Genomic DNA, 13119 nt, shown 5'->3' with positions numbered 1-13119 from the left:
TGAAAATTTATGAGAAACATTTGTCAAAATAAAGTCAATCAAAGTAGACTTTACAGGGTTTTTGAGATTCATCCAAGTAGGTAGATTGACCAGCTGAGTAAGATTCTTAGAATCACAGAAAGAATTAAAATAATTTGAAACAGTTTTGAGCCAATCTCTATTAAAGTCACCAGCTAAAACAAGCTCACTATAGTTTAGTCTGGACAGGTAAAGCTTTAAAGAATGCAGAGCTTCTGTGAAGGCAGAAGGATGTATATAGCAATGAACAACCATTAGACAAAGACCTTTTGCAATATTCAGAGCCAAAAATTCCATTTGTTTGCAAATGGATTCTGATAGAACTATTGTGGCATCAAATTTCGACTTAACATAAGCAGCAACACCACAAATTTTTCTTAAGCCTATCGGTACAATAGATACTGTATCCAGCCATGCTAATATGTTCATCAGATATATATTTAGACAACCAAGTTTCAGAAATTAAAACAATGACAACATACAGACATCTGCATGCAGATTGTTAACCCCTAAGTTGAAGTGGGACATTAATTACATTTTTTGCCTCTTTCACCTCTTTGTATGCAATAAGCACCAATGATGGATACACTAATAGGATTAACTTTCATATATTTTCTGGTTCCCTCCAATTGGTGCTCAAATCGGTTTGAAGTTTGAAGGTGCACACTAATGTAAGGTAAAAACCTCCACAATGAAACTTAAAACAACAAGCCTGTTTTTGAAAATGTGAGGAGTGGAAAGTGCAGATATTTGTGTAAGAAATGTCAGGAAGGATTGCTTAGAATAAAACTATAAGAACAATAGAAAAGATGTGAACGCTCCTAAAATTGAAGCAGTATCACCAAATTAGGCCACTAAGGTCCAGTCCAACTACGGCTAGAGCTCAACACAGTCAGCATTTTTCAGTTGTCTAGCTCACCAGCTTCTGGTGGAAATATCCTTGTTCATACACTAAACAGGAACTATCTGTGTTCGCAGTTGTAAGTGTCCTTATGTCTGCCTTCTGACTGTTTCATCAAAACTTGCTGGTGTAGACAAGGTGCATGCTCAGAGGTATGTTGTCACCAAATGTCTTTTACTACCACTACAGGCCACTGGGGTTGTGTCAGTAAGATTTAAACTCTCAAGCTCTTCTTTTTTCATTTTCTAAACAACCAATGTTGCCACTTTTCAGCTGCACTTTGACTTAAAATAAATTTGTCTAGAAGTGTGTGATTTTATGCAGTTATTCAAATATTTATTGCAAATCCACTTTCCACCACTCCTACCAGCATCTAGAACAAACACTTTTGTCTCCAGTGTGTGTGTGGACATAGTCAGAATGTTGCTAAAAGCCTGTATTACCAACATGTATGTCTACCCCCATTCTATTATGCACTACCCACATAGCTTTATCACAAATAAATTGGTATTCCTCCATTAATATAAATGCAGATTGAAAAAAATGCAATAGATTGTTCTTATCAAAATGTTGTTAAAGAAGCATATTGATACCAAGAGGCAACACACATATCCAAGAGCAACCACAACAGATAGGAAGAAAATCAATGCTCTTACTTTTTCCTTCTCTCTCTCTCTCTCTCTCTCTCTCTCTCTCTCTCTGTCTCTTTCTTCCTTTCTGATGTTTATCTTTCTTCAATTTGGATTTAAGACACTTCTTTGTTTTTAATACCTGTTTTACTTTCTAATGCAATTTAGCGTTGCAATCTTCATTTCAGCACCAGTGTAAAGAAAAAAAGAATTTGCTGTGATTTAATGTTCAATCAAAAAGAGATATGTGGAACTGGTTCCATGTTTCTGGTAAACTGGTGAGGAAAATGTCCGCCTAATATGTGAAGGGATTCATTTGAGACTGTCAGGCTGAGCAACTGATTTCTGTTTTCTTAAATACGCTACCAGAAGGTAACCGGCCTTGATTGAAGCAACAGTTGGTATCATTTATCTCGTAGATGACACAAGCGCAACATGAATTTCAATCACAGCTTTAAAGCTAGGTTTGGGTCAATCCTGTTCCTTGCTCCAAGCCTACCTTCTGCTGCCTCCTGGCCATATCAGTCGGTTGTTTCGCGTTAAATGGATATGCGATGCAGCGCATCACAAACACATACAGCTGGAGTCTCTTTTTCCTCTCTTCCTCATCTCGCTGCATCTTTTCCAGGTCCTCCTTTTCCTTGTCGCTGCCAACCGACGGACTGGGGCTTGACGGTCGACCACGGCCGCTCCCGCGACCCCGTGACTGGAGCCCTCCGTTGGCTTGGCCATCGGCGGCTCGGCCCGGTGACAATCGGGCACCTCCGAGGCTCTTCGGGGCCGCCACGTCTTTGTGCTCCACCTGCAGTATCTCTTCCCCTTCCTCCTCGCTTGAAGACGGGTCCAACATGCTGCAGTAGCTTAGACGAAGACTATACCTGTTGCAATGGAAAAACTGCGAGAGCAGAAAACGACGCCTGAAAGACGCCTTGAATATACTAAAGCTGACCGATGAGCCCTCAGACTGTTGCTTGTCAAGAAAGAAACTGCTGCCACAGTTTCAAGCTCATCGCGAAAAAATAAAGTGTTATAAACACAAAGTAGCCCTGTGATTTCGAAGCCTTTCAACTCTCTCAGTCAGTGGCACATCGGAGGAATTAATGACGAGAGCAAATCTAAAAGGGGAGGTGTCGCAGAGAGGAAACGCTGATGCGTTGGTGCGCTGCTGCTCGGAGGAGAAAGAGGCAGGGCTCGGAGCTGACCACAGTGCTGAAACATGATACCAGCTGCTCTGAGATCAGTTTAATCAAGCTGCGAGCACAACAGATAAAGGCCACCTCCAGCAAAGCCGAAAGAGGACAGCGCTAGACCGGAATCAAAACAGCTCAGCTTTCTAAATAAAAGCTTTATTACTGGTTTCAAAAAATCCAGCAACAAGATTGTAAGCCTGCCTTTGTGGAATTTGCATGTTCTTCTCGTGTTTGCGTAGATTCCATCCAGGCACTCTAGTGTCATGTATGGAGTTAGGTTAGCTGCCGAGTCCAAACTGGCCACAGGTGAGAATGCGAGGGAATGCATTTCGTTTCTGTGTTTGGTCTGTGACAGACTGGTCATCTGTCAAAGTTGTCTGTTTATTTATACATGCACAATGCAGTATGTAATTTACGTTCTTATTGTTACTAATATTCTTGTTCTATGTTTTTTGTTTGTTTGTTTTTTGTTATTTACCTTTTTCTGTTGTTTCTGTCTTATCCACACAATTTGGGGTTGTTTAAAATGTCTATTTTTGGAAGAAAAACGCATTTTTATTTAATACAACATGATATTTCAGCTGTGTTACAGTTTTTTCTGATGGCTTAAGCACATTTTTTGTAACTATTGGCTATTTTTACAAAACTCTACACACAAATAAGAAAACTCTTCACCAAATCAGTAAAACATTGAAGTTTTCTTGCAAAAGCTAATAAACCTTGCTGAGCTCTCCAAACCTTTGTAAAAATGGTATTTTTATATCAGACAGTAAACACAAGCCATCACATTAATAAGCACACAATGCACCAACTACACACTGATGGTATGAATAAAAACCACATCTGGCTTTTGCTTTCTCTGTGCACAAGGTAGGCTATGTCAGTTTGAGGTCATACTTTTGTCATAGGTCCGTAAACACAGAGGGATCCAAACTTCACGTACTGGTGTTTATTCACACACATCAAAACAAACACAAGTATTTATTTCCAAGTCACTGAGGAAAAAAAGAAATCAGTCTACATCCTGTCGACTCTCTGGGCCCGGCCACAAAATTTTGTCTACATCACATGCAATGTCCAAGGCACCGGGAAAAATATCTTCTGGAATGGCGTATCCAGGCCTGACATGGTGCCTGGTCAATATCCCCACATGCCTCCTCCATTGCCTGTAAAAGGGCTATGCGTTGAGGGGGATAGACCTTCCAGCGCCAGGCAGAGAAGAACTCTTCAATTGGATTCAAGAATGGAGAGTATGAGGTAGGTTGAGTACAGTGAAGAGTGGGTGATCTGTAAACCAGTTGCGGACCAAAGCAGCCCTATGGAAACTAACATTGTCCCATATGATGACGTATCTGGTCTGCTCTGGTCTCTGAACATTAGTGAGCGTGTCATGTAAGGTGTCCAGGAATGTAACAATGTGTGCAGTGTTATATGGGCTCAGGGTTGCATGATGGTGAACAACACCATTTTGACTTATAGCTGCACACATACAGGGAGTGCAGAATTATTAGGCAAATGAGTATTTTGTCCACATCATCCTCTTCATGCATGTTGTCTTACTCCAAGCTGTATAGGCTCGAAAGCCTACTACCAGTTAAGCATATTAGGTGATGTGCATCTCTGTAATGAGAAGGGGTGTGGTCTAATGACATCAACACCCTATATCAGGTGTGCATAATTATTAGGCAGCTTCCTTTCCTTTGGCAAAATGGGTCAAAAGAAGGACTTGAGAGGCGTGTGGAAAAACCAAGGCGCAAAATAACTGCCCATGAACTGAGAAAAGTCAAGCGTGCAGCTGCCAAGATGCCACTTGCCACCAGTTTGGCCATATTTCAGAGCTGCAACATCACTGGAGTGCCCAAAAGCACAAGGTGTGCAATACTCAGAGACATGGCCAAGGTAAGAAAGGCTGAAAGACGACCACCACTGAACAAGACACAAGCTGAAACGTCAAGACTGGGCCAAGAAATATCTTAAGGCTGATTTTTCTAAGGTTTTATGGACTGATGAAACGAGAGTGAGTCTTGATGGGCCAGATGGATGGGCCCGTGGCTGGATTGGTAAAGGGCAGAGAGCTCCAGTCCGACTCAGACGCCAGCAAGGTGGAGGTGGAGTACTGGTTTGGGCTGGTATCATCAAAGATGAGCTTGTGGGGCCTTTTCGGGTTGAGGATGGAGTCAAGCTCAACTCCCAGTCCTACTGCCAGTTTCTGGAAGACACCTTCTTCAAGCAGTGGTACAGGAAGAAGTCTGCATCCTTCAAGAAAAACATGATTTTCATGCAGGACAATGCTCCATCACACGCGTCCAAGTACTCCACAGCGTGGCTGGCAAGAAAGGGTATAAAAGAAGAAAAACTAATGACATGGCCTCCTTGTTCACCTGATCTGAACCCCATTGAGAACCTGTGGTCCATCATCAAATGTGAGATTTCCAAGGAGGGAAAACAGTACACCTCTCTGAACAGTGTCTGGGAGGCTGTGGTTGCTGCTGCACGCAATGTTGATGGTGAACAGATCAAAACACTGACAGAATCCATGGATGGCAGGCTTTTGAGTGTCCTTGCAAAGAAAGGTGGCTATATTGGTCGCTGATTTGTTTTTGTTTTGTTTTTGAATGTCAGAAATGTATATTTGTGAATGTGGAGATAAATAATTGAAATGGGTATATATTTGTTTTTTGTTAAGTTGCCTAATAATTATGCACAGTAATAGTCACCTGCACACACAGATATCCCCCTAAAATAGCTAAAACTAAAAACAAACTAAAAACTACTTCCAAAAACATTCAGCTTTGATATTAATGAGTTTTTTGGGTTCATTGAGAACATGGTTGTTGTTCAATAATAAAGTTATTCCTCAAAAATACAACTTGCCTAATAATTCTGTACTCCCTGTAGTTGTGTTACCACCACGTTGTCCTGGGACGTTGATTATGGCACGGCGTCCAATAATGTTCCTGCCACGTCTCCTTGTCTTAGTGAGGTGAAAACCAGCCTCATCCACAAAAAACTGCTCATGACCCATCTGCCTCTAGCTCCATCACTCTCTAGACAAGACAAAACAAATTCAGCACAGCAGGCACATGCACAGCACTACAGTATGCACTTCCAGATTCAGTACCAATGATACTATAGCTTACCTGCACATAGTCATATCACAGCTGTTTTACATGTTCACTGTTTCTTTCAAAAGGTACTCTGTAGATTTGTTTCATTTGGATTCTGTTGCGGGCAAGTACACAACCTAATACAGAAATGCTCACATTTTGTATGTTTTGGAAGGTCATCCTCAATTATGCACTGCTGAATGATATAAAAGTAGATTAGGCATCCCTAACCCACCTCTGTCCACTGGTTTCTGCAATTTTCTCAGATTCAATCTAGGTTTTTTATTATTCCATATAAATGCTTTACAAAGCTGGTCAAATTGTTTGATGTATTTCAAGGGAACATGAATTGGTAGAGCCTGCAACAAATAATTGAACTTAGGTGTACATACCATTTTGATTACATTGACCTTTCCCCACATTGAGAGATACATCTGAGACCAACGATTAATATTAATTTTCATATCGCTGAGTAAAGGTTCAAAATTTATCTTTATCAGATCTGACAGATGAGGTGGGAAGGTGACGCCTAAATACTTAATGCCCTTCTCAGGCCAGGAAAACATACCGGTTTGAAAAAGTGACCTGGGACAATAACTAGTTAACAGAAGGGCCTCTGATTTGGTCCAGTTCACCTTATAACCAGAAATAGCTGAAAACGTATTTATTATTGCCTGCAAGGAGTTTAAAGACTTTTCTGGGTCTGAAATAAAAAGCAAGATGTCATCGGCGTACAACAACAGTTTATGACAGTCTCTCCCTATATTGACACCTGGAAAATTGGGCTCCCTACGAATAGCCACTGCCAGCGGCTCAAGGGCCAGAGCAAAAAGTAGTGGGGAGAGGGGATCCCCCTGCATGGTTCCTCTACCTAGTTCAAAAGAAGGCCCTATTATTCCATTTGTAAGTACTGATGCCTTGGGGTGTACATATATAAGCTGAATCTAATTAATAAAGCTTTTGGTAAAACTGAAACACTCCAAAGTGGCGAATAGATATCTCCACTCGACTCTGTCGAATGCCTTTTCGGCATCCAGCGAAATAGCAGCTATGGGAGAATGACTGTCCTGAACCGCCCACATAATGTCAATTAACCTCCTAATATTGTCAACTGAAGAGCGTGAGCTTATGAAACCAACTTGATCTACATGTACAAGAGAGGTTATTACCCAGTTTAATCGATTAGCCAGAATTTTAGATAAAATCTTACTATCATAGGAGGTCAGGCTTATCGGTCTGTAGCTTTTACAGTCAGTGGGGTCCTTCTCCTTCTTTAGGATAAGTGTAATGATGGCTTCAGATAGTGAGGGTGGGAGCCTACCCTCTTGAAAAGATTTGTTGTAAGTGTTTAAGAGCAGTGGCGCTAGATCTTCTGTAAAGGATTTATAAAATTCAGCCGTATAGCCATCCAGGCCTGGTGCTTTATCAGAGGGTAGGTGTTTAATAACTCCCACTATCTCTTCAATGGTAATGGGAGCATCCAAATGTCTCAGTTGATCCACTGTCACCCTAGGCAGATTTAAAGATAACAAAAATTTCTTTATATCACTCTCTGAAATGCTTGATTCCGCGCTATAAAGATCTTTATAAAAGTTGCTAAATATTGTATTAATTTCTTTAGGTTTAAAGAAGAGACGTCCATTATTATCTTTAACAGCTGAGATCATAGCCATAGCCTCTCTCTGTTTAATATATCTCGCTAAGAGCCTTCCAGCCTTATCCCCTTCCTCGAAGTGTTTTTGTCTGGCACGGAATAGAGAAAATTCAGCTTTTTGTGACAGTATTGCATTAAATTCATATTTTAACTTGGTCAATTCATTCAAATTTAATGAAGAACAATCATTTTTAAATTTTAAATCAGCAAGTTTAATCTGATGTTCTAGATTTTGAAGTTTAGTTATATTTTCCCTCTTTTTAAATGAGGCATACTGTATTATATAACCTCTCAGGAAAGCTTTTAGTGCTTCCCATGCTACTCCTGCTGAGGGAGCGGTCGGGACATTCGTCTCTATATACAGGTTGATTTGTGATCGAAGAGACTCTTTGAATGTTGCATCTAATAGAAGGGTGGAATTAAGTCTCCATCTAGGCATCCTAGCTGTAGCATTAGATAGTAACATGAGGAGATAAACAGGGCTATGATCCGAGAGGATTATGGTACCAATATTACTCGATACAACAGCAGGCATTAGTGTTTGGGATACCAAAAAGAAATCTATCCTTGAAAAGGAGTGGTGAGGGGGGGAGAAAAAAGTATAGTCCCTTCCAGAGGGGTTTTGTAACCTCCACATGTCTATGAGGCCACACGCCTCAGTCAGCCCTTTTAGGGCCCTATGAGCCCTAGAAGTGTAGATTGATCTGGAACTCCGATCCAGTACCGGGTCCATAACCTCATTAAAGTCCCCCCCCATAATGATAGGATAGTCCCCCATATCAGATATTTTTTCCTCTAATTGTCCAAAAAAGGATGGATCGTCTACATTAGGAGCATATACGTTAGCTAGAATGACCACCTTCCCTTGAATTTCACACAACATTAACATCATTCTCCCAGCATCATCCTTACTCTTTTGGATACATTTAAACTGTAAGTGTTTACCAATCAAAGTGGCCACTCCTCTACTTTTACTAGTACCACTAGCTGCCCCTACATATCCCACCTAACCCATGCATAGCTTCTGAGAATCTTGAGGCAGCAGGTGGGTCTCTTGAACAAATGCAATGTCACACTTCTTAGATTTTATAAAGGACAATATTTTGTTTTTCTTAATAGCATTATTGAGGCCCTTGACGTTCCAGCTCATAATACTCAAATTATTACTACTAATAGATAATTTTTAAGGTACATATAAAGCAAGATATTCAGAAACCTGTAATAATGGTTAGCAAATTTGGCATCAAAAATTAATAAAAAACCCTACATAGAACAAAACTATTAAAACAATACCCCAACCATGCCGGGGATCCCCTGGCAATGGTTCCCCCCTTACCAAAGTCCGTGATCATACACTTAACTACCACTGCCTTGAGCCCCGCTCTCCCATACCCCGATAGTCCAGGCCAAACCCATAATTTAGTCTAAAGAGGAAAAAAAAAACAAAAAAACCCCCCACACAATCGAATATACTGGCTCTACAGTCTTATCTATAAAAAAAAATACCTTCCAAACCAATCTTTGTTCTAGTTTAATGCTTATAATACAATTTAACAAACAGAACACTGAGAGTGAACACAGTACAATAGATCCCCTAAGGGTTTGAACTCACTGCTCCACCTTGTGTCCATTTCAGTTAGAGAAGAGGTCCGAGTTAACCTCCGGAATAGTCCTTAATACAAAAATGAAATGAGCACGTAATATTCATCATTTGTATCTCTATCTAAACATAATCAAAACTGCATTAATAAAACCAGGAGCCACGAGCTGTTCCAGTACTTCGGGGTCCAGGGGAAAAAAAACAAAACAAAAAAACCCAAAACAAAACAAAACAAAAAACCAAAATTTAAACCGGAGAATATTACTACCCAGGAAATAAGCAGAAACAACAGGTAAAAGGAAAAACAACAACAACCACAACAACAAAAAACAAACAAAAACAAACAAGCAAACAAACCGGTTTTACACCATGGAGCGAATGAAAGTCATTGCTTTTTTATGGTCCTCGAAGCGACGGGATCCCTGAGGAGCTTTCACAACAAGCACTGCTGGGTAGATTAAGGAGAAACCAATACGTTTGTTGTGCAGAAGCTTCTTACACTCGTTGAACTTATTCCGCTTCTCACTCAGCAACCTTGAGTAGTCCGGGAAGATCATTATGCGGTGACCTTCCCATACGACATCCCCCAGGCGATGGGCAGCCTACCTTCTGAGCCATTTTAACATTAGAGTCTGTGGAAGATTTGGAGGGAGGAGGCTGTGCATTGGTGACATTTATGAAAGAACCATAACACCTAGTACAATAGTAAACACATTGGATGAAAAAGGACAGCGATGGCTACGTTTTGAGGGTAAAATCATACCTGTAGAGCAAACGCTGCGGACACAGCAGCAGTTTTAAAAAAGATTTTAAGATTAATTTCCCTCCTCCTCTCACTCTAGCAGTTGAGCTGTCTCACTCTAGCGGCAACATTCCGTCCCATACACACCCATTATAAACTCTGAAACGGGTGAAAAAACATCATGAAACTTAAACTGGAACTGAAGAAAAAGTATAATAGATATTGAAAAGATAAAAACAAGTTGAATAGCTGAATGTCTTGTCTTCGTTTTAAAGTTTGAATGGTGGCTCTATGTCAATGTATGTGGAAATAGATACAGTTGAAAGAGGAGTAAGTTGAAGGAGAATTTGAAGGGTCTCCACATTGAAATACATGGGAAATTTTTGTTGAAAAAAGTTGAATAATTTTAAAAATATAAATGTTAAAAATGAGAAAAATACAAGCACACCTGTCCAAAAGAAGAGGAATCTAACGGTGTTTGAATGGTTTTTCTAAGTTGAACGGTTTTGAAGGAGTTAGCGTCCAAAAAACGTACGGAATGTGAAAAAATAACTAGAAAAATTTGCATTTCCTGCGAAAATGCTGTGTGGATGCTTTAAAGCTGAAGCTGTCTGCTGAAACTAGCAGAAAAAGCTGAAAAGTTGCAAAAATTGTGAAAACTTTGCAGAAGCAAAGGAACTTTGCTAAAATGTAATAACTTAGCAGAACTGCAATATCTTAGAGGAAATATAATACTTGGCAGAAATACAATAGCATAGCAGAACTTAGCAGAAATATTGTAACTTACCAGAAACACGATAACTTCTCAAAAATACAAGAATTTAGGAGAAATACTATAAGATAACAGAAAGAATATATTTAGCCAAACATTCTTAAACATTACAGAAATACTATGATTTAGAAAAACAGTACAACATAGCAGAAATGCTGTGATTTACCAGAGACACTGTAATATACTATGAATATTGTAATTTTAAATAAATATTATGTTTTAGCAAAAATACTCCAGTTTAGCACAAATATTATAACATAGCAGAAATACTACTCTATAGCAGAAATGCTATATTTAGAAAGGGAAATATAATATAGTAGAAATACTATGATTTAGCAGAAATCCTACAATATACCTTAATAACAATGATTTAGAAAAGATAGTACACTGTAAAATATAACTTGTTGTTTCAACTTAAAAATATCAGGTACAGGGCTGCCTTAAAATTTTAAGTTAAGTCAAGAAATAGAGTTTGTTCTTATAACACAACCAATTGTTATCTTAATGAAAAATCACATGTTGTCTAAACTTTTGTCTTAGTTTAGTTGGCTGAGATTTGTTAGTCAGTTCAACTCCTTTAATTGTCATTTTTACTTGGGAAAACCCTTTCAGCTAAATTAAAATAATCTATTGTTTAAACTCTTGTCCTAGTTCAGTTGACTTGGGTTTTTTAGTTAATTCAAATACTTTAGTAGTTCTTTTAACTTAGGAATCTATTTTAGCTTAACTAACATAATCTGTTAGCTAAGTTGATTTAAGTTTATTAATTAACTGAGCTCCTTAAGGTAGCTGAGTGAACTTGTAAATCAGTTTCATTTTAATTATCAGAGTTGATTGACTGGATGTAAAGAAAATGTGTATTAAACATCTTAAGTTTTGTTTTGTTTTTAGCTTTCTAACATCCATTTCAGCAAAACTACCTGTTAGGTTTATCTTAGATCTCAGGTTTAAATATCTACATTCCTTTAAATTAATTTTCTGTTGTTTACAGAAAAAAAAAAAAAATAAAACCCCCACAGATTCCATTAAAGTGTATCTGATCATTTCATACAGAAAGTTTGTTTTAAGAACATGACAAGACAATTACTCATGAGCGCCCAACATTCACCATTTATTGTGCCATCTTAGTCATCTGAGAAACAGAAAAATCAGTGACGTAGCTCATCTTTCTCACAATCCATCAAAACTCAAAGGCTGCTCCTGTGAAACAATAAATTTGAACTTGGTCTTGAGCCCAGTTTGGGTGAAGATTAAATTCTGACCAATACTCTAGGAGCAGTAGTGATTCTTGTGAAGTAACAACATAAAGTCTGCATTAATGTAATGTATCAATGGGACACTTGCTATTTTAGAAAAGTTATTCTTTACATTTGCAAAATTTTTAAACTTCATTGTGCTCAGTCACACCTGTTAGCATAAAACGTGAAATATTAAAATAGTACAAAACCTTTGATAAGTGACAGTAAAGATCAGTTTATAACAACTAAGACATCAAACTCTTGTATTTGTCTTCGTTTACAATTGCAACAAATTCCACAGAACCAATATCTCTGAAAATGAGTGCATGCTTCTGAAACATTTGATAATATTGATATTTCAGAAACTTTAGTTTGAGTCTGCTCAATTGCAAAACAAAGGAAAAACTACTGACTTGCATGAGATAAGCATCTGCAGAGTCCACCATTATATTGTTGTTCACATAAGTTTCTTAAACCATGAACAAATGAGTAATTGTCTAATCTGGAATGTAAAGTGTAGTCATTTAGTGACATACAAAAGTGAGAATGAGAACTTGCAAGAATAAAAAAAAACAAACAGTAAAATAAAACTGTCCTTAACACTAAGGAGCATACAATTACAGTTCTGCATGGCTTTCTGCAAGAGTCTGTTTCTTAGACCATGCACTAGTGAAATGCACTGCCTTCCACCAATGTTCATTAGGATGTTCTGAATGACTTCAAAGATGTCCTTAAGTTCCTTTGGATAGTCTATGTTGAGGGCAAAAAGAAGGCCCATCAGCATGGAAATGGCACTTGAGACATCCCTCAGATTAGACAGGATTACTGCCGCCTCAAGGACAACCAACACATCGATGATGTCTTCTTCTTTCACCATCGCAATGCCAACTTTCATCCTCTTAGAAAACGTGTCTTCAATACCTGTCGGCTATAAAAGGGTTCAAAGACAAAAAAAATAAATAAATTACACAATTACAATTACACAATATCCCTTGTGCTTAAGAATTCATGTCTTTCCAAAGAAGAGCCATACTGATGCTTTGGATGATGGTGATTGGCTTTGGGTAACACTTATTAGTTGTTAAAGTTTTTTCAGAATGAGATATGCACCCCCATGTTACAAATCCATTTCTTGCTTTAAACAAAGACCATGTTCATAAATAACTGAGCATGTCTTCAATTGCAGAATTCAAACAAAATTTTCAATTTAAATGGTAAATGGCCTGTATTTGTATAGCGCTTTACACATTCAGTCATTCACACACATG

The 13119-nt window shown here is 38.6% G+C and overlaps 1 protein-coding gene across 1 annotated transcript in view; it reads right to left on the bottom strand.

Annotated features, from left to right (window-relative positions):
- The window catches only part of cadpsa (Ca2+-dependent activator protein for secretion a), a 378183-nt gene extending 375723 nt beyond the window's left edge, over positions 1-2460 (bottom strand). Inside the window, exon 1 of the mRNA XM_039611943.1 lies at positions 2048-2460. Within this exon, the coding sequence (XP_039467877.1) occupies positions 2048-2398 (351 nt within the window). The 5' untranslated portion in view covers positions 2399-2460. The remainder of the gene's footprint in view (positions 1-2047) is intronic.
- Between the last annotated feature and the right edge of the window lie 10659 nt (positions 2461-13119).

This window comes from Oreochromis aureus, linkage group 5 (genome assembly GCF_013358895.1).
Source record: "Oreochromis aureus strain Israel breed Guangdong linkage group 5, ZZ_aureus, whole genome shotgun sequence".
Taxonomy (NCBI): domain Eukaryota; kingdom Metazoa; phylum Chordata; class Actinopteri; order Cichliformes; family Cichlidae; genus Oreochromis; species Oreochromis aureus.
The sequence above is the reverse complement of the archived record's forward strand: the minus strand, read 5'-3'. Positions and strand labels throughout refer to the sequence as shown.